General features: G+C 36.5%; 1 protein-coding gene across 6 annotated transcripts in view; it reads left to right on the top strand.

The window, feature by feature from the left end:
• LOC136125958 (sodium channel protein type 1 subunit alpha) overlaps nucleotides 1-11,472 on the top strand; it is a 93,141-nt gene extending 81,669 nt beyond the window's left edge. For all 6 annotated transcript variants that reach the window (XM_065880985.1, XM_065880984.1, XM_065880982.1 and 3 more), the window contains exons 22-26: nucleotides 1,120-1,173; nucleotides 2,709-2,846; nucleotides 6,159-6,263; nucleotides 7,857-8,127; nucleotides 10,298-11,472. In XM_065880985.1, the coding sequence (XP_065737057.1) occupies nucleotides 1,120-1,173; nucleotides 2,709-2,846; nucleotides 6,159-6,263; nucleotides 7,857-8,127; nucleotides 10,298-11,472 (1,743 nt within the window). The remainder of the gene's footprint in view (nucleotides 1-1,119; nucleotides 1,174-2,708; nucleotides 2,847-6,158; nucleotides 6,264-7,856; nucleotides 8,128-10,297) is intronic.
• The last annotated feature ends 9,901 nt before the right edge of the window (nucleotides 11,473-21,373 follow it).

Genomic DNA, 21,373 nt, shown 5'->3' with positions numbered 1-21,373 from the left:
TGGCTTTCTTCCCATGACATCTACCACTTCACAAGTGTTAGTGTTATAAAAACAAAGATGTGTTGAGATACAGATGCTGAAAGCTTTTTGCTAGATTTGCTCACTAAGGAATAATCCTCTCAGGCCCGTAGGGCTCAAAATTCATGTCCTAGGGCAAGTAACAAATTACTGTAAGTTATTACACTTGGAATACCAAGTGTACTATTTTTCACTTTTCTTACCCAAATTAACTCACTCTCATCAAAAATTACAAAGAGGGACTCCCTGGCGGTCCAGTGGTTAAGACTCCGTGCTTCCAACGCAGGTGGTGAGGGTTCAATCCCTGGTTGGGGAACTAATATCCCACATGCCATGTGGCATGGCCAAAAAAAACCCCCAAAAACAAAACAAAACAAATGAACAGAAAAAAAAAAAGGAGTATTATTTTAAAAAATTACAGAGAAGAAAGTGGAATATAGGATTATTTCTAGATGTTATGCTTTAAAATTCTTAAAATGTTAGTTGCAACTGACTTTTTGCATACCTGTATGATCCTTAGAGTGTTACAATAAAGAGAAATCATAACCTTTCAGTCGCTTTGTCACCTTGTAGATAGATTTTAGTGGATGATCATCAGGTCTAAGTTGTAGTTGTTTTGCTGCTACAAACATTGCCAAATGTGTTGGCATTTGTAAAGCTTTCTAAAAGTATTCCGCCAAATCTTGATAGCACTTTATATTGCATGATTGGGAAGGAGGGAGACGCAAGAGGGAAGAGATATGGGAACATATGTATATGTATAACTTATTCACTTTGTTATAAAGCAGAAACTAACACACCATTGTAAAGCAATTATACTCCAATAAAGATGTTAAAAATAATAAATAAAAAGAACTGAGAAGTATTTGTGAGTTGGTTATCAAGCAGGAAGATATATCAAATGACCATTCTGTTTATTATATGGTCTAGAAATGAAGAGACTTACTGAGATATTGTTGGTCCAAAATCCATGTAAAATTTGTTTTGAGATGTCTTTTAAAAATGTTCCTTTTAAAGAAATATATCAGGAAGAATATTTATTAAACATCAGATCTGAATTATTTTTACTCCAAAGTAAAACATGCATGTCCTTTTTAATAGGCCACATTTAAGGGATGGATGGATATAATGTACGCAGCAGTTGATTCCAGAAATGTAAGTATTCTTTACATCCTAAGTCTTTTCACAATATTGGTTAGGCACTAAAATTAACAGAACATAGCAGCTAAATGGAATGATTCTACAATGAATTTTTAAAAAGGGAAAAGTATGACTCAAGTTGATACTCAAGTATTTATCAGAAAGATCTTAGTAAGATATATCAAAATGGAAGTCAAACTAATGTAACACATGAGTATATTTAATAACTAACAAATATCCGTCTATTAACTATTTTTCTATTTTGTTTCCTTTTTATCTACCAATTATATAATCAATAATAATATTGGCATGCTGGAGCAAATGTGAAGAAATACATGGTTACCATCAGTAGTTTACCCTCCACATTAGACAAGTTAGGGATGTTGTCTAGGCAGAATTAGATTTCTGTAATAGTCACTTTAAAATCCATTCTTTTATATGATTATAGCATCCTTAAATTTACTGGAGCCTTTACAGAGACTGTTATCATTTCTGTGATCAACAGTTTCCTTTAAGTTTCTATCACCTAAGACCTACTTTTTTGATTTATCCTACAATAGTCTTTTTCAGGCTTCAAGAAGAGAACTGAAATCCATGCTCATTCCAACTCTGCTCTTCAAAATTTGTAAAATTTAGTATTTTCTCTTTATCTTTCCATTCTGAAGTGCCATCTTCTATAATCATGAAGAATGAACTTTACCCCTGGAATCTTTAAACTGATCTGATAAGCACACTTTTATCTTCCTTGATGTGCATTTCCCATATGTGGCTTTAGTTTTATGTTGAGTACTTTCTTGATATCCTCCAGAGATGAGTTATTTCACTTTGTTACTTATTGTGTTTGTTTTGTGCGTTTGGTTGGTTTTTAACTCTGTTATCTTTAGGAGGACATGAATCTATTAGGGCACTATCTATAGTGACTCCTTTACCTCTTTACTAAGTGCTAAGTAAAAGCTCAAATGCTTATTTATGATGAGTACAATCTAGAGATTAAATTATCAGTTGAGGATTTAGCAGATAGCATGTCCAATTATGTCTCCTCAATCTGAAAAATTCAATGAATGTCATAATGTTATAGGCAGGATGCCAAACATCGAAATAAGTAACTCAATTCTTCTTTGCTAAATAAATTCATGCATCAGGAATGATTATTTCTAAAATAATCATTGAAATAGTCTATGCATATTTACTGATGTAAAATTTTTTTCACTATTAATTTTTAAATTATTAAAATGCAATACCTTAAAAATTTCCAAATTTAGTACACTACTGTCCAAATGGCAAGGTATTAGTTGTATTTATAGTTAGAAAAAAATACATTTCAAAATCATCATACTGTATTTTTCACATGAGAACACTCTGTTTTTCACATAAAAAATTATCCTAAAGGCTAATTTCAGAGATTTATTTTTTAGAGGTAGCTGATTTAGAGGAAATAAAGTACTGCTTAAGTGTTACTAGAAATTTTCTTTTCTATTCTCATGAAAAACACCAGTGACTACCAGCATCAAATGTATTGTAATATCTTACAAAATATTCTCCTTTTGTAGGTGGAACTCCAGCCTAAGTATGAGGAAAGTCTATACATGTATCTTTACTTTGTTATTTTCATCATCTTTGGGTCCTTCTTCACCTTGAACCTGTTTATTGGTGTCATCATAGATAATTTCAACCAGCAAAAGAAGAAGATAAGTATTTCTAATATTTTCTCTCCCACTGAGATAATAAATTATTTGAAGGGTTTTCAACACCAAATGAGTACTTTAACTCAGAAACCAAATGGGATTATATATTAAAATCTATTTCTGCATCCTCCCCCTCTGCCATTCACTGCCCATGTCTTTCATGGTATAAAAAGCCAAGAATGAGTGTATTCCATTCTCCTGTGCATAGGTTCACAAAATCTCTCTCCTTTTTAAAGAAAAAATACTCAGGTACCACATTTTCTCTTTTGAAAAAGAATTATTAAAAAAAGAACTAGAAGAGAACCCAGGCATACACCTGTTTCCCAGAGTCAACCTGTTGTTTTATCTTTACAACTTACCTCCTTGAAATATATTTTCCAGCAAAAACGTTTAAAATCTTTGCAGTAAATTAGGCATGAGAGGTAAGCTTCTTCTAGTGTTTCTTTTCACATTTTTAAATTCTTTTTTGGTTTGTTTTATGTATTCCCACTTCATTCTCCCTGATGTTAATTACAAACTATCAGTTCCAGACTTGAATTGAACAGTTCTTTATTAATTATTATCACTTATGAAGCCCATTTTATCACCCCAGTTATATATGCATATTATCAAAAACACAGAAAGTGAAGAAATATCATTACTCAGGAGTAACTACTATTCACATTTTATGTTTTTCTGTTCAAACTTTTTCTACACATATCCTTGTTATTGAAATTATTTGGTCTATAATTATAAATTTTTTTGAGTTAACATAAGTATTTTCCCATTTTGTTAAGTCTTCATATTATCATAATTTTCTTAACCATTTTCCAATAGATTGATGATTTAGGTTGTTTCTAATCTTTAATAATTTAAATAGTGCCTGGTCAAAAGTCTTTGTGCCAAAAAAATTTGAGCCTTTAATGATTTCTTTAAGATAAATTCCAAGAGTAAAGTGTTTTGCTTTCCCCAGGTAACATGCCCACTCATACTCCCAATAAGTGGTGCTGGGAAAACTGGACAGGTACATGTAAAAGTATGAAATTAGAGTCCTCCCTAACACCATACACAAAAATAAACTCAAAATGGATTAAAGACCTAAATGTAAGGCCAGAAACTGTCAAACTCTTAGAGGAAAACATAGGCAGAACACTACGACAGAAATCATAGCAAGATCCTTCTTGACCCACCTCCTAGAGAAATGGAAATAAAAACAAAAATAAACAAAGGGGACCTAATGAAACTTCAAAGCTTTTGCACAGCAAAGGAAACCATAAACAAGACCAAAAGACAACCCTCAGAATGAGAGAAAATATTTGCAAATGAAGCAACTGACAAAGGATTAATCTCCAAAATTTACAAACAGCTCATGCAGCTCAATATCAAAAAAAACAAACAACCCAATCCAAAAATGGGCAGAAGACCTAAATAGACATTTCTCCAAAGAAGATATACAGATTGCCAACGAGAACATGAAAGAATGCTCAACATCATTAATCATTAGAGAAATGCAAATCCAAACTACAATGAGATATCATCTCACACTGGTCAGAATGGCCATCATCAAAAAATCTAGAAACAATAAATGCTAGAGAGGGTGTTGAAAAAAAGGGAACACTCTCGCAGTGTTGGTGGGAATGTAAATTGATACAGCCACTATGGAGAACAGTATGGAGGTTCCTTAAAAAACTACAAATAGAACTACCATACGACCCAGCCATCCCACTACTGGGCATATACCCTGAGAAAACCATAATTCCAAAAGAGTCATGTACCACAATGTTCACTGCAGCATTATTTACAATAGCCAGGACATGGAATCAACCTAAGTGTCCATCATCGGAGGAATGGATAAAGAAGATGTGGCACATATATACAATGGAATATTACTCAGCCATAAAAAGAAACGAAATTGAGTTATTTGTAGTGAGGTGGGTGGACCTAGAGTCTGTTGTACAGAGTGAAGTAAGTCAGAAAGAGAGAGACAAATACAGTATGCTAACACATATATATGGAATCTAAGGAAAAAAAAGGGTCATGAAGAATCTAGGGGTAAGACAGGAATAAAGACACACACCTACTAGAGAGTGGACTTGAGGATATGGGGAGTGGGAAGGGTAATCTGTGACAAAGTGAGAGAGTGGCATGGACATATGTACACTACCCAACGTAAAATAGATAGCTAGTGGGAAGCAGGCGCATAGCACAGGGAGATCAGCTCGGTGCTTTGTGACCACCTAGAGGGGTGGGATAGGGAGGGTGAGAGGGAGACGCAAGAGGGAAGAGATATGGGAACATATGTATATGTATAACTGATTCACTTTGTTATAAAGCAGAAATTAACACATCATTGTAAAGCAATTATACTCCAATATAGATGTTAAAAAAAAAGAAAAAGCGTATAGATGTGCTCAGGTCACTGCTGTTCCACTGGCATCAAACATTCTCTCTGTTTTTTGGTACTTGATATTTGAAAAATGAAAATTGTATTTAATTTTCATGTCTTTTATGACTAATAGGTTTGAATATGTCTTTGAGGGCTTTATTTTTGCCATTTATTTTTCTTCCTTTGTGTACTGATCCTTCATCTCACTTGCTCAGTCTGTTTTCTTATTATACGAGTGCTTTCATTGGATGAGACTCTCACTTATGGATCATTTCTGTCCCTTAGCCCCCTTTATTATTACTGATATTACTCTGTTGTCATTATCAAGCTATTTCGTTTCACTTATTAACCTGAGGTCTAATCCTCTGTACCTACTGGCCTATCATTTCACATACCTGCCATACATATGACCTCTGACTTTTCCCCTAAGTCATCTACTGACTTGGCCAGTTTCCTTTCCATCCTTTTGCTCCAATTCTTGGCAGAGTGAAAGTGGCTTTTTATGAGTAACTCTAAACCATCATGCAATATACCTACTGTAACTCTTTGCTACATATGAATAAGAAAATCATTGTCTTTACCTTCTGAAAGGCAGTGTGTGTAGTGAAAGGAACCATGTATTTAGTGTCTCAGTGAATCAAATTGTACTACTTCCTGAGTTTACGGTCTTGGGTAAAATACTTAACCTCTCAGATTCTGGGAATTTTTCCTCCATAAAATAATAGTGAAAACAATAAAGTCAATTTTGGATGATTGTGGGAAGTAAATAGGATTATAGTATCTAAAAATGTTTTAATTTTTCAAATTTAAAATCCCAGGTATAATTATGCTAATTGGTTGAATTTTGCATTGCCTTTTTTAGTTGTCCCTTTCCTATTTTAAGTTTAATATTAAAAAACTATGTACAAAGGGACACAGTTTTAACCAGTTTTGATTTTTCTTTTCTATACTTTGGAGGTCAAGACATCTTTATGACAGAAGAACAGAAGAAATACTATAATGCAATGAAAAAATTAGGATCAAAAAAGCCTCAAAAGCCTATACCTCGACCAGGGGTAAGAAATATCAAATGATATGGGGGAAAAAAATATAAAAACAAAACTAGCATGGGTTTTCTCACAGAAGAGATAGTAGCTAACGTTTCCAGCAGCAAAGATTTCTCCCACTTTTAGAGCATCATTAATTCATATCTTTTATGGTAATGGTAAAAATTATTTTTTAAAGAGAGAGACCAAAAGGAAAAAGAAGAAACAGAAAATGCACCCTTATCTTCAAGCCGTTTAGAATTACACAACTAGAATCCAAACAAAATGGAAAAGGAAAAAAAAAAAATGGCCAAGGACACATAGGCAGTGTGATATGCACAAGGAATTTGATCATATAACTCAAGAATAATTGCCAAATAATGTTAGAGAGAAGAGTAATCTTGGATGGGGTTTAAAAACATGCAGTTTTCTGATAGATTAACAAGTTGATGAATTGTTGAGTGAAAGAACACCTTACTTCCATTTATTTTTCATTAGAGGTACCAGTTGTTTTGGAGAAGGAAAGACTGCTAGTATCTAATATTCATATATAAGGCTATAACGTTAGAAATTACTAATGTCTACAGAAGTCAGAGTCAATAAGTACAATTCATGATGATAAATAACCAAATGTCATGTTTCCATGATGAACCAATGAGACGACTGCCGTGAAACGGAGGAGCCTTATCCCACATTGTACTGATTTTTATGATGATGATCTATGAGGTTAAAACAACTCCTGGGGTGCTTTAGGGAATAAAATGCTAGTGAACATTCATATTCATATTGTGCTAGCCAACACCTGCCTTCTTGAGAATGATGAAAAACATATACTGTCCTCTGTTAAGCCTTAACACTGGAAGTAAAAATGAGTCAGCTATGTGTAGTAAAAATGTAAGATAGACGATGTCCTCAAAGTTCCTCAGTGGCCTAGGGACATGGGCCAGACAATGGCCTGTAGTGAATGACAGTGGCAGAACCAGGGAGCAGAACCACAGATCAGTGACAAGGGACATGAATTTGTGACATCAAAGCATAAGGAATGTCATTCTGGCCTGATTATCCCTGTGTAGCCTCAGCATTCTGTGTGTGACAATGTCAGCAAAGACTGGTTGGTGGAAGAGCATCAGTATTGCCACACATGGATTTTAAATGCATAATGTTATAGGTGTGTCATGAAAATGACAAGTTCCCTCTAACAATTCTTTGAGAATAAGGCAAGTGGAATGTTATTAGATACTATATTTTGAAACTGCTTCATGGTCCAACTGATCATGGGAAATTCTGGTATAACAAAATTAAGCAGGTTTCTTAACTTCTCATAATTTTAATACATCAATATGCATTTTGTGCCTCTCAGAGAAGCGTATAGTATGCAGTGTTTCTTATCAGAAATCCCCTTTTGACAAGGGATTGTTATTCTGTGGAATACATTTTGGTAAATAGCAATTTAGGTAACTAAATTAAAGAACAATGTGCTATCAACCATCTTTTACAAAATTCAGGGCCAGTGTTTCCTAGGTATAATACTAGACAGTCAGTTAGTGCAGAAAATACTTATGTAGAAGCTAATGTGCACAGGGAAACACCTCTGTTGCTAAAAGCATTTCTGATTCTCTACAGAACAAATTTCAAGGAATGGTCTTTGACTTCGTAACCAGACAAGTTTTTGACATAAGCATCATGATTCTCATCTGTCTCAACATGGTCACAATGATGGTGGAAACTGACGATCAGAGTGAATATGTGACTAGCATTTTGTCACGTATCAACCTGGTGTTCATTGTGCTGTTCACTGGAGAATGTGTGCTGAAGCTCATCTCCCTCCGCCATTATTATTTTACCATAGGCTGGAATATTTTTGATTTTGTGGTTGTCATTCTCTCCATTGTAGGTAAGAATTATTTCAGGTCTCTTAAGTTCAGCTCAATAAGAGTAAAAGTTAGACTAATCAAGTTTAAATTAGAGGTTATCTGACCACTCAGAGAAAACCACTGTGAAAATTTTGATGTATTTCATACTGGTGTGTTTCTCTTTCTTACAAAATGAGGCTCCTGCTATGCATAGAGTATTGTATCCTATTCTGTGCATTTTAGACTAGGTATATTATTTGTCAATATACCAAAGTCTCATTCATTTGAACTAGAAATGTGCTGTTAACTAAGATTGAAATGTTTTTGACTTGTTGAGATTGAATAGTCTATACAATATCTAAATAGCTGTGTTGAAGGGAGGACTAGAAATTTAGTCCGGTACTCAGGAGAGACAGTGCATCAAAGACATAGACACAGAGTCATTAGCATGTATACAGGAGTGGAAGCTGGTGGCAAATAAGGAAGAGCATAGAGTGAAAAGAGAATAAAGCTAAGAACAACATGTCAGCAATTGCAGATGGTAAGTTCTTTAATGCAGGGTATGGGATATTTTGTAGATTACCTTGAAATTTCTAGTAATGATGCACAAAAGAAGTGAGGTGGCATGGAACATCATTTCATCAGTCATACACTTCAAAGCCTGGAATGTTAAACAGATCACGTGACCCATAGCTCATCTCATTCAAGATACAACTCTAGCTCCAGTGAAGTGAAGAAGTCTGCCTGTGGGCCTGAAGTATTCATTCTTTCCTAAACCAGATAATAATATGATTGGGTCAATATTTTACCATCCAATAGGGGGTGCCTCCGTTAGGCAGATTTTTATGCCATTCCCCCCTCTGAAGAAGTTGATTTTCTATCCAACTCATATGTTGTATGTAGCCTTTGATTCCCACAGTAATCTGTGGTGTAATTAATTGTGGATAGGGTACTTAGTTGTATTCACCTCTCTTTCTCTCTCTCTTTCTCTCTGTCTCACACACACACACACACACACACACACACACATGCTTACTTACTCTTTACAGAGTGAGGTAGTGTAACTCAAAGGTACTTAATTTCTTGAGATCCTTTTCAGCTCAATCACTATTTCATTATTTTAAAGGCAAATGGAGAAAGAAGCTTTAAGGAAAAGAGCTGAGAGACCAGTGTCAGACACAGGAAACCAGAAAGAGCATCAGCTTAAACCCTTTTAGAAATGCACCAGACCATATATATACATATATATGTATTTTATATATATATATATATATATATATATATATATATATATATATATGTATATATATTTGAATATTATAGTAGAAGCTTAGGGAAGCATCAAGTTCATGGAGAGATGAAAACAGCATTAAAAACTGCAGATACTTTTAGATGGGGAAAGACTGAATAGAGGGTATATATGATTTGGCATTTTTCATTGAATTTTTATACACGTGTATGTATACTGTTGGCTACTGCTCTTAAGATGGACTTAAGAATTTTTAATTTGTTTTTTTAGATTCAGTCTTGGGATTTTGTATAAGCTAAAACTAGTCTATAGATATCCCTCAAAGACAAAAGGTACTATAAAATCCTTAATGAATTGAATATTGTCATAGTCACCTTGGACTGCCATAATAATTACCACAGACTGGGTGGCTTAAACAAGAGAAACTTATTTTCTCAGAGTTCTGGAGGCCAGAAGTCCAAGTCAAGGTGCCAACATGATGGGTTTCTGGTGAGAGCTCTCTTCTAGGTTGGTAGATGGCTGTCTTCTCACTGTGTCCTCAGGTGGCAGGGAGAAAGAGAGAGCAAGCTCTCTATTGTCTTTTCTCATAAGGGCACTAATCCTATCATGAGGGCTCCAACCTCATGACCTCATCTAAATTTAATTATCTCCCAAAGGCCCTATCTCCAAATACTACCACCTTGGGGAGTTAAGGCTGTAATGTATGAATTTGGTGGTAGGGTGGGTGGGGGGCGGGGGTGGAGAGAATTTAGTCCACAGCAAATACTGAGTTGAATTTAATGCTGAATGCCGAAATTAAGGTTTATCTATAATATATGTATGTATTGTCTGTATATAACATTGAAGATTAAGTAACTGAATTTCAGTACTCTGAACTTTACCTGGGAGCCTTAACAGAAATTTAAGTATTATTTTACTGGATAACTTCTTCACTGGTTGATACTCTGATCTTTTATCCGTAGGTATGTTTCTGGCTGAGCTGATAGAGAAATATTTTGTGTCGCCTACCCTGTTCCGAGTGATCCGTCTTGCCAGGATTGGCCGAATCCTGCGTCTGATCAAAGGGGCCAAGGGGATCCGCACGCTGCTCTTTGCTTTGATGATGTCCCTTCCTGCGTTGTTTAACATCGGCCTCCTGCTCTTCCTGGTCATGTTCATCTATGCCATCTTTGGGATGTCCAACTTCGCCTATGTTAAGAGGGAGGTTGGAATTGATGACATGTTCAACTTCGAGACCTTTGGCAACAGCATGATCTGCCTGTTCCAGATTACCACCTCTGCTGGCTGGGATGGATTGCTAGCACCTATTCTCAACAGTAAACCACCCGATTGTGACCCTAATAAAGTTAACCCTGGCAGCTCAGTTAAGGGAGATTGTGGGAACCCATCTGTGGGGATCTTCTTTTTTGTCAGTTACATCATCATATCATTTCTGGTCGTGGTGAACATGTACATCGCTGTCATCCTGGAGAACTTCAGTGTTGCTACTGAAGAAAGTGCAGAGCCCCTGAGCGAGGATGACTTTGAGATGTTCTACGAGGTTTGGGAGAAGTTTGATCCCAATGCCACCCAGTTCATGGAATTTGAAAAACTCTCTCAGTTTGCAGCTGCTCTTGAACCTCCACTCAATTTGCCACAACCGAACAAAGTCCAGCTCATTGCCATGGATCTGCCCATGGTCAGTGGGGACCGGATCCACTGTCTTGACATCTTATTTGCTTTTACAAAGCGGGTTCTGGGGGAGAGTGGAGAGATGGATGCTCTCCGAATACAGATGGAAGAGCGATTCATGGCTTCCAACCCATCAAAGGTCTCCTATCAGCCAATAACTACAACTTTAAGACGAAAACAAGAGGAGGTGTCTGCTGTTATTATTCAGCGTGCATACAGGCGCCACCTTTTAAAGCGAACTGTAAAGCAAGCTTCATTTACATATAACAAAAATAAAATCAAAGGTGGGGCTAATCTTATAAAAGAAGACATGGTAATTGACAGAATAAATGAAAACTCAATTACAGAAAAGACTGATCTGACCATGTCCACAGCAGCTTGTCCACCCTCCTACGATCGGGTAACAAAGCCAATCGTGGAAAAACACGAGCAAGAAGGCAAAGATGAGAAAGCCAAAGGGAAATAAACAAAAATAAATCAAAATCACTGGGTGACAAATTGTTTACAGCCTGTGAAGGTGATGTATTCTGGTCAACAGGACTCCTTTAGGAGGTCAATGCCAAACTGACTGTTTTTACACAAATCTACTTAAGGTCAGTGCCTACAATCAGACAGTGACCCCTTGTCGGAAAACTGTGACTCTGAAAAGGGAAGATGACCTCGACAGGAGGTTACTGTTCTCACTACCAGCTGACACTGCTGAAGACAAGAGACAAAATGGCTACTCAGACTGTAGGGACCAGTTCAAAGGGGTGCAAACCTATAATTCGGGGGTTGTTTAACATGAAACACTTTAGTGTAGTAATTGTATCCACTCTTTGCATTTCGACTGCCACATTTGTCACATTTTTACAAAATCTGTTAGTGGATTCATCTTTTTTTTAGTCCATATGTTGTTTATTATATGTGACTATTTTTGTAAACGGGGTTTCTGTTGGGAAATAGACTAAAGGACCTCTCTAACAGGTATGCCACCAGGGGTTATGGTAATTGCATGGCCTCCCATCTGCACAGAGATGTGGTTTGCATGAGGGCATGCTACACTCAGAGATCATGCATGAAAAAAGTCACGAGGAAAACAATGAGTTCTTAAATTCCATCCATGTTTCTGGGAGGGGTAATTAGGTGAAAATTGGAGGTGCTTTGCTGACCTTGTCAAATCCAGCCCCTAGACCAACTATATCATTTTGCGGGGGATAGACCATGAAATCTAAGCAGGTGAAAACTTCACTCAAATGTCTGGAGTCATAAGTGTTACGTTTCTGTTTCTTGTATTTAAAAACCTGAATAAGTATTGCTTCCCCCCTGAAGACGGAATTGACAAAAAGAACGCTTTATAAATTTCTGCTTAATCCTGCACTTTGTTTAGCCATCTTCAGCGCAGCAAGGTTGACAATGTATATGTTAATGAAATGCTATTTATTATGTAAATAGTCATTTTACCCGGTGGTGCACGTTTGAGCAAAGAAATAATGACCTAAGCACAGTATTTATTGCATCAAATATGTACCACAAGAAATGTAGAGTGCAAGCTTTACACAGGTAACATAATGTATTCTGTACCATTATAGATAGCTTGGATGCTATGAATGCATGTTTCTAATTACCATGCTGCTGTATCTGGTTTCTCGCACTGCTCAGAATCTCATTTATGAGAAACCATATGTCACTGGTAAAGTCAAAGAAATTGCTCAACAGATCTCATTTCTTTAAGTCATTAAGCAATAGTTTGCAGCACTTTAACAGCTTTTTGGTTATTTTTAAATTTTAAGTGGATCCCATATGTTGTATAGCCTGACTGTACAGACATGTTTTAAAAAAAAAGCACTGCTTAACCTGTTAAAATGTGTTTAGAGTTTTATAAGCAAATATAAGTACTGTAAAAAGTCATTTTATTTTATTTTTCAGCATTATGTACATAAATATGAAGAGGAAATTATCTTAAGGTTGATATCACAATCACTTTCTTACTTTCTGTCCACCGTACTTTTTCAGGGAAGAAATTTGCTAAATAAGAGATGAAAACAAGACGGGGTAGTTGTAGATTTCTGCTTTTTTATTACATTTGCTACTTTTAGATTAGTTCATAATTTTAAAGGGCAAAAATAGGTTCACAACTCACATCCAAATTATGCTTTGCAATTGGAAAAAGGTATAAATTTTTACTTACATTTTTGGTAGTTCCTACACTAACTGATTGAAGATAGTGCTTATTTTTCATTTTTGTCCTTTTTTTCTAACTTCTGTTTATGTTTTCATTTCTTTGGAGTCATGCCGCTCTAGATTGCTCTAAATATAATGCGGGTTTCACAACTTTTTCTTTTCCTGGAAGAACAGAGAGTAGTGAACTTACGTAGTCAGTTATGTCAGGACATTTTGTGTTTCTTACAGAAGCAAACTATAGGCACTTTTTCTTAAAACTACTTAAACTGTATTCGTGAACTGCATGCTGGAAAATGCTACTATTACCCTAAGTGATGCTAACCAACATTAAAAATGTGCAAAACGAATAAAGATTACATTTTTTATTTCATTGTTTGCCCAGTTACTTTTAGTTAACGGTGTTGTGTAACAAGATGAAGATGTTTTTATTGTACAAATTGGGGGAGAAGGGGAGCTAAACACACACACACACACACACACACACACACACACAGGTATACCCGGGCTGACAGCAAGGAAACCTGGGGTAGGAATGGGGCTGGGGGAAGTGACGTACCAGGGGCTACAAGCAGTAGGATGTGGTCTCTGTTAGGAGAAAGGACTGAAGCTAGAGCATAAGCTGGTGGCTTCAGAAGGAAAAGAAGGATATGGGAACCAGAGCTATGGTGGATGGCCACTTGAGGTACAAAGAGAATCCCTCAGAACTGCATTAAAATAGTAAAAGTTGCAATGTGTGAGTCGGGTATTTTGTTTGCTCCTCCAGAACCACTTTTCATGCTCCTCCAGGTTGACTTTCTCAGCAAAAAAGTAAGTACAAATTACAGAATATATAGAGGAACGAATGAGTAACTCTACAGGCGGATTCAGGGACAATTATAACTGTAAACTCTGATCCGGGTTTGAAGAATGAGAGGGATAGGGCAGTCCAAACAGCAGAAGTATTACAGAGAAGTGGTCAAAAGTATAGATTCTGCAGCCAGATTGCCTGGATTCAAACATCAACTATACTGCTTACTAGCTGAACAACTTTGAAAGTTTGAAAAGTTTCTTAGCCCTCTTTGCCTCAATTTTGTCATCTGTAAAATGGTAATAATAATTTGTATGAGGATTAAATGAGTTAATACAAGTAGAGCTTTTAGATCAACAGTTCCAAGCCTATGGTAATTACTATATAAGTATTTGCCCTGCTGATGATTAAGACCAAAGACACACATGAAAATCAGAAACAGGATGGCATGTTTAGAGCATTCACAATAGTTCAGTATGGCTACAGTGAAAAATGGGTATTGATACTGACGGAGAGGCAAGCAGGGGCCAGATAATAAAGGGCCCTAAGTGCATGTTGGCGCTTTGGCTTTAACATATGACATAACAACGTAATGGTGACGAAGAACCATTAAGACATTTGTAAAAGAAGTAAAGGTAGAAGTGAAGATGCTAGAGTAGATTCTGACTTTAAGGAAAAGGAAACAGAAAGCAGGGTCATAATTTGAGAAGTTACTGGAAGAATACAGGCAAGCAATGATGAGACATAAGCCTTGACTACTTCCTCATCTATCTTTCTACCTCTGAAATCAAACCCATCCTTCAGGATTCAGTGACATTTTTCTTACGTCTTATTACTGGAAGAGAATTTTCTCTCCTGTGAACCTCTATGGGACTTTGATGTATATGTTCACACCCAGACAGTTTTGAGAGTGAAGGAGGAGACTATTAATAATTATAATAAAGCAATAGGCATAAATGAGGACTCTCCTAGGCAAAGCAGGGCATAGGATCACCACTGTATTCCATTTGTATGGCACTTAGCCATGAAGCAGTGGTTTAAAATACAGTTTTCTTCCTCTCATCACCCTCCTCCTCCAGTTTTTGCCACAAGAACACACACACCAGAAAGTGTATGATTGGCAGAAACTGGCCTTAAATACTTCTGTATCCTCTATAGTACTTTGTACAGAGAAAGTGTTTTCTAGGTACTTAGTAAAAGGTCAAATTAGTTAATTTTTAGCATTGCTCTAAATAGTTCTATTTTTAAGAGTCATTTATCCCTCTAAGATATTTTGCCCTTTGCTTATATACTCTAACAGAGGGCTGTCATTATATGCAAGATATATAAAAGAATAAAACATCAGAAAAGTTACAAATGAAAATTGACCTTGGTTTATTATAGTAATATTGGATATATGTAATAAATATTTAAATGGACATATATTACATCCATAAGAGCAAACATACTACCTCTCTGTTACCTATAAAGAGACATAGATATAAGTGTGGGTATATGTATAATTATGTATATACATAAATATTTCCAAGGTATAAGGTCCATAAATAGATTTTTGACTCTTTAGAACTTGAAGATTATATAATACTCACCTCGTTCTTTGCTGTGATGGAACTACTGAGCTTGCCATTTAAAATTTATTCCTCTGAAAGGAATTAGGGATTCTGGACCTTGTTTCCTCTTCAATATCACTTGGCCTGATTCTCATCTGCATTATTAATGTCCATCGTTCATCAAGGTTGGTAAAGAAACGTTTTGTTCAGCAGTATTTCTTGCAGTCACAGAAAACACACATTTCTAAAGGCAAACAGATTGTGCCTTTGGTCAACTTTAGTCATAAGTGCAGCCATTCTCCCTACCTCAGGAAAAATGTCTATTGAGTTATGCTGACGGATATTGTCAGTAGGTGCAACACTAGAGCAAAATATAGTAACTATAAGATTGTGATCTTATAAATATGCAAGGAGGTGGATAATAGGATTTATGGAGAATGGTTGAAGTATGTAGACATGTTTCTTTCAGAGACAAGGATAGGAGGAAGGACTTCATTCAAATGCAGCAGAGGTTTCCAATTTGTAATATGATTTGCTAAAATAAAACTCATCAGGCAGTTAACTGCATGAAATTTAGTCTGAAACTAGCCAGGTATGTCTTAGAATTTTATGAGAATTTTATGATACCATTCCTCTTTCCCCACCCCAAAATCTTGGCATTTCCATGGCATTCTCTCTGGACTATGCCTTAAATGTCCAACTCAAACCAAAGATAACTTCAATGTGGTGAGCTCCAAGTCTCTGGGCTTATTAGATAACCTCTCTTACCTTCCAATCTTAGAGCATTAAAAACAAAACAACAGCGATCACAAAAATTCATCTAATTCTAAAAGCCTACAAGGGCAATAGTTATAAATACAGTTCCAAGTCTCATCTCAAATTAAATCAGAATCACCATAAAAGGACCTAAAATGTCTAATGAGTTGTATTGTTAGAATGAGGTAGAAGAAAGTTATAGCAAGCTCCCTAGGAGGGTCTTATGATCAGCAAGTCTGGGAAAGCCTGGCTTAGTGGTTGGTAGCCTGGTAAGGTTCAAGGCCTTCAGGAACTAATCATTAGTTGATTATAATAATTAATAAAATACTCAAAAGTCAGAATGGACACATCACGAAGTATCATCCCTGAGTTACAGAGTTTGATTCAGTATGATACTGTTATGTAACCAAAGACTTCCCAGCAATATGGGCTGAATAAAGAGAATAAAACAGCTTATCCTTCAGCCTACGTGATTTAGATATACTAAAAGAAAACGAGTTCTAACATCAGGGACTTAATTAGCTCATATAGACCTTTGTAAAAATTAGGGAAAAGTCCCCTTTTCTCCTCTGGGGAAAACAGCTCTGTGCTGGGACCAAGGATACAGTAAATGGATTTCAATTGGCACTTTTGTGCAGAACAACCTGAACAACTGGTTGTCATTATTGATCTAAACTACCAACACCAAGAGAGATCACAGAGGAAAAGATTAACTTCTAGGCCAAAAGCCATTCTAATAGTTCAAGGCTGTGGAATGCTTTTATCCACCCCAATGGCATATTATGATTCACATGAGGATTAAGAAGTTATGATAGGGAATGGGACAAGTACTCATAGGTCTTTGCAAACTTCATTGAAGTTTGCTGTTGCTTTTTGGTTAGACTGTAAAAATATTACCTATTATTTAAGGAGAAAAAACTAACATAGTACAGAAAGGTATAAAATACTATTATCCCACTCTCCTCTCAGAACAATTTCCTGAATAACTGTCCAGGCATTGTTTCTTTTGCTTCTGTTTTTAAAAATTTATTGTTTATTTATTTATTTATGGCTGCGTTGGGTCTTCACTGCTGCGCGAGAGCTTTCTCTAGTTGCGGAGAGTGGGGACTACTCTCCCTTGTGGTGTGCAGGCTTCTCATTGTGGTGGCTTCTCTTGTTGCGGAGTATGGGCTCTAGGTGTGCGGGCTTCAGTAGTTGTGGCGCGCAGGCTCAGTGGTTGTGGCTTGCCGGCTCTAGAGCACAGGCTCAGTAGTTGTGGCACACGGGCTTAGTTGCTCTGCGTCATGTGGGATCTTTCCAGACCAGGGCTTGAACCTTGTCCCTTGAATTGGCAGGTGGATTCTTAACTACTGCACCACCAGGGAAGTTTCCAGGCATTGTTTTATACATATGCAAACATATTGTTTGTTATTATAAATAATGAAATGTTTTTACATCATTCTACACTTGACCTTACAATTAATATAGCTTAGATATATTTCCATTTGGCACATATAAATCTACTTCATTCTTTGAAAATAATGTGTAGCATTCCATTCTATAGATTTATTAAACACTTATTGATGGACACTTAGATTTTTCTAGTTTTGCTCTATAGCTAGCAAGGCTGTAATGAATATCTTTCTTCCAGTATTTTTGTGAAATCTATGAATATTTCTGTTGGATAAATTCTTGAAACTGGATTTTCTAGGTTTAAAGTATTTACATTTTCCACGTTTATTTTAGACAGCTGGATTAAGTGTAGGTGCTTCTCCTTGAAGTAGGGGCCATCATACGATCCTCTTTAATTTTTCATCTCCCAACATATCTTCTAGGCCAAATAATTCTACAACCATAACAACTGTAAGGAGAGGAACCACGACCATCCTGCATGGTATAGAACAGAGCCTGCATTGCACTTTTTAAAAAGTTGAATAAATGAATAACCTACCAACTTGAAGAGAGATTGCAAACTGCACTGAAAACATCCTTCACAATATCCTGAAATTTAGGACCAACCACATAAAGCCAATAATGCTTTTTTTTTTTTTTTTTTTTTGCAGTGATCCCAACACAATCAGTATGTACAGCAATGTCATATTTCAAATGGTGGGAGCTGCATGGCATCATATTAGTATTCAAAAACAATGACTACTGGAGAATGAAAATGAGGAGGTATAGCAAATACTATCAGCACATCTGATGGTGTTCAACTGATACGCATCCTATGAATGAGAAATAAAGAATGTAATTTAAATTATCTTTGAACAATTATACTTAAAAGAAACTATCTCATTCAGCAATAAAGTTTTTATTTGAAAATACTGAAGGAGACTGGAACATTTATTTCTAAGATAGGAATGATCTACATTTTTTATTACAGTAGCAAAACATGGTTATCCTAATAAAGTCAAGACTACAAAATTTACACAGTAGAAAATAAGAAGTCCAAAGACAACTGTTGCTAAAACTTGATTTATATTTTTTCATGAGTTATTACTACATGTAACATTAGAGCAAAAACATTTACTTAACCTTTCAAACTTCCTAAGCTGCTGTTTCTTAATTGATCTTCCAGAAGACCAGAAATACTATTGTTATAAAAACTATAATACCTGAAGCTCAGTGTTTAACTTTCCTGAACACTGGATTCTTATTGACATAATGGAGTGTTTGGAAGACATGAATTTTCAAATTTTCATGAATTTTCAAGACATGAATTTCATTCTAGTATCAAAACACTATTTTTCTGAGAATAAAACCAATTTCTGGTGGCATAAAACAATAAACTATCATAATTAACATGGTGAATCTAGTAAACCTCACATTAGTTTTCTAGGCTTTTAAGACAATATACAGAGGATTTCTCATAAGGAGGGATAGCTGCTGTCTACACATTGATTTTGGTATAACAACTGTCTGGGAGAAAACATGTCCACATTACAGAAGGTCACCTGGTTCTTAGGAATCTGTGGAAGATGATTTTCTTTCTGCTCTGTGAGGCTGTATTTCATCCGGCAGCCCACGTCCCAGCCTGTAACGCAACTCTAAAATAAAACCTAACTCTGAATTACCCCGACAAATCTAGTCTCCTTGGTATTACCTGAACTACAATTTGGAAATGAATTACTGAATTTTAGGTCCTTTTATAGCCAGGTACAGTTTTTGAGAGCATCTCCTAAATCAATAGTTTAGGGGTCAAGCTCTGCCTGGACCTAAGCTGTGTCTCAGAAGCCATTTAGTTTTTTGGTCTTAAACTTCATTGCTGATCCCCTTCCGCCATATATATATAGAAGGATGAACGTCAACTAAATAGAAACTATGACTTTCTGAAGTGCTGTTACTATTGACACCTTAAAATCACATATAACCTTTTTCTATGCTAGACTAAGGCCAACTATTAGTACAGCATGCAGATTTTTCTCTGTGTCCATTATAATATCCTAATGATGAAGGAAGTTTGGTCAATAAACAGTTTTAATATCATATTTTAAAATTGTTATTAAAGCAGTGGTTTTCAAAGCATGGTCCCCAGACCAACAGCATCAGTATCACTTGGGAATGTGTTGGAAATTCATATTTTTGCCTCCCCGTCCTTATTGAACTCGAACCTCTGCAGGTGGCAGCCTAGGAATCTGTGCTTTAACAAGTCCCCCGGGTGATTCTGACATGTGCTCAAGTTCAAGAACCACTGCTCCAAAGCATTCCTTGTCTTATGCATAGGGCAACAATGTTCCCCAGTGGCCAAAAACATATACACTATTTCTTAAAAATTATATATATATTTTGTGTATATATGTATATATATATATATATATACTATATGTAATACATATACTATATTTTTTCACAATTTTCGCTCTTTTTTAAGTGGGCTTGGAACTCAATCCCAAAATTCACATATGCAACACATTTCTACCTCTTCTTCTTTTAAATCTAATAAAATCCAAAACTGAGCACAAGTCTCACTGGATTGCCAGGAAATTAAATCTCACTCAGTATTACAACCTTCTCTCCCAGGACTCAACCAGAACCCAAGAGGCTTATGTGGTGTTCAGAAAATAGGAAGTCCATCATAGCCTCTGATGGCATCCTCATTTTCCAAACTACTGTGGATCCCTGAGGCCAGGATTCCAGATTCAGCTCTGCTGGGCACACCCTGCAACCATTTTCCTGAAGTTTTGTCTCCTTCTGGGTGCACTGTCACAGATTAGGGGGTGGAGCCCTAGAAATCACAGGATCCTATTGCACTTGGTCCCTGTCTCAGTTTCTGAAAAGGGCTCCTCCTCAGAGGCACTTCTCTGACTCCTTCTACCGGCCAAGAAACCAACTCATTTCTTTAGTAAACTTAGTCCTTTACAAAAGACCCCAAAGCTTAAACTGCTTTAAAATAGAATTTCCTGAAATGATGCAAATGTCATCTGTCCTGTCCAATCCAGGAACCACTAGCCACGGTGGCCCCTGAGCATTTGAAATGTGGCTATTGCAACTGATGTATCTAATTTTTAATTTTAATTAACCGTAATGTAAACAGCCTCATGTGGCTAGCGCCACCTTTCTAAAGGCTTTTGCTTCCACCCTGCGGCAAAAATACTAATGGCCTAGCCATCCTCATGAATCTGGACAATGGAAAATATGGAGAGCAATACGATACAGCATCTCAAGAAAGTTCTCTGGTGGTGAGTAAGAGGGGTGTTCGTTGCGCTGTTCAAATTTGCTGCATGTTTGAAAATTCTCAAAATAAAAATTTATGGAAAAAAATATCCTGCCGTAAAAGCCCGTTTGTAAAGCCCAGTTACAAATGGATTATGTGCAGGGATCTTAAGGGATGAGCTCCAGCTGTTTTTAATTCAGCCGATTCAGACAAGTGGTAGGACTGATGAGGAGGGCCCAGTGCCTGAGAAATCAGGAGATGGATGTGAAGACGGAGAAAACCTGGGTACTTTGACGTGAGAACAACAAGAAAATCTCAGCCGAAGCAGAAGCTCCAGGCTCTCCTCCGAATGGGAGGCTTCTCTTCCCAAGCGAGACGGAGGCGGTGCCTTCTGGGTGGAGAGGCCGTCAGTGAGTCAGTGTGGGGTGGTGCTCTGGTGAGCTTCTGGCCTAATTTGTTACAGATAAGCCAGGCTGGG

This window comes from Phocoena phocoena, chromosome 7 (assembly GCF_963924675.1).
Source record: "Phocoena phocoena chromosome 7, mPhoPho1.1, whole genome shotgun sequence".
Classification (NCBI taxonomy): domain Eukaryota; kingdom Metazoa; phylum Chordata; class Mammalia; order Artiodactyla; family Phocoenidae; genus Phocoena; species Phocoena phocoena.
The sequence above is the reverse complement of the archived record's forward strand: the minus strand, read 5'-3'. Positions and strand labels throughout refer to the sequence as shown.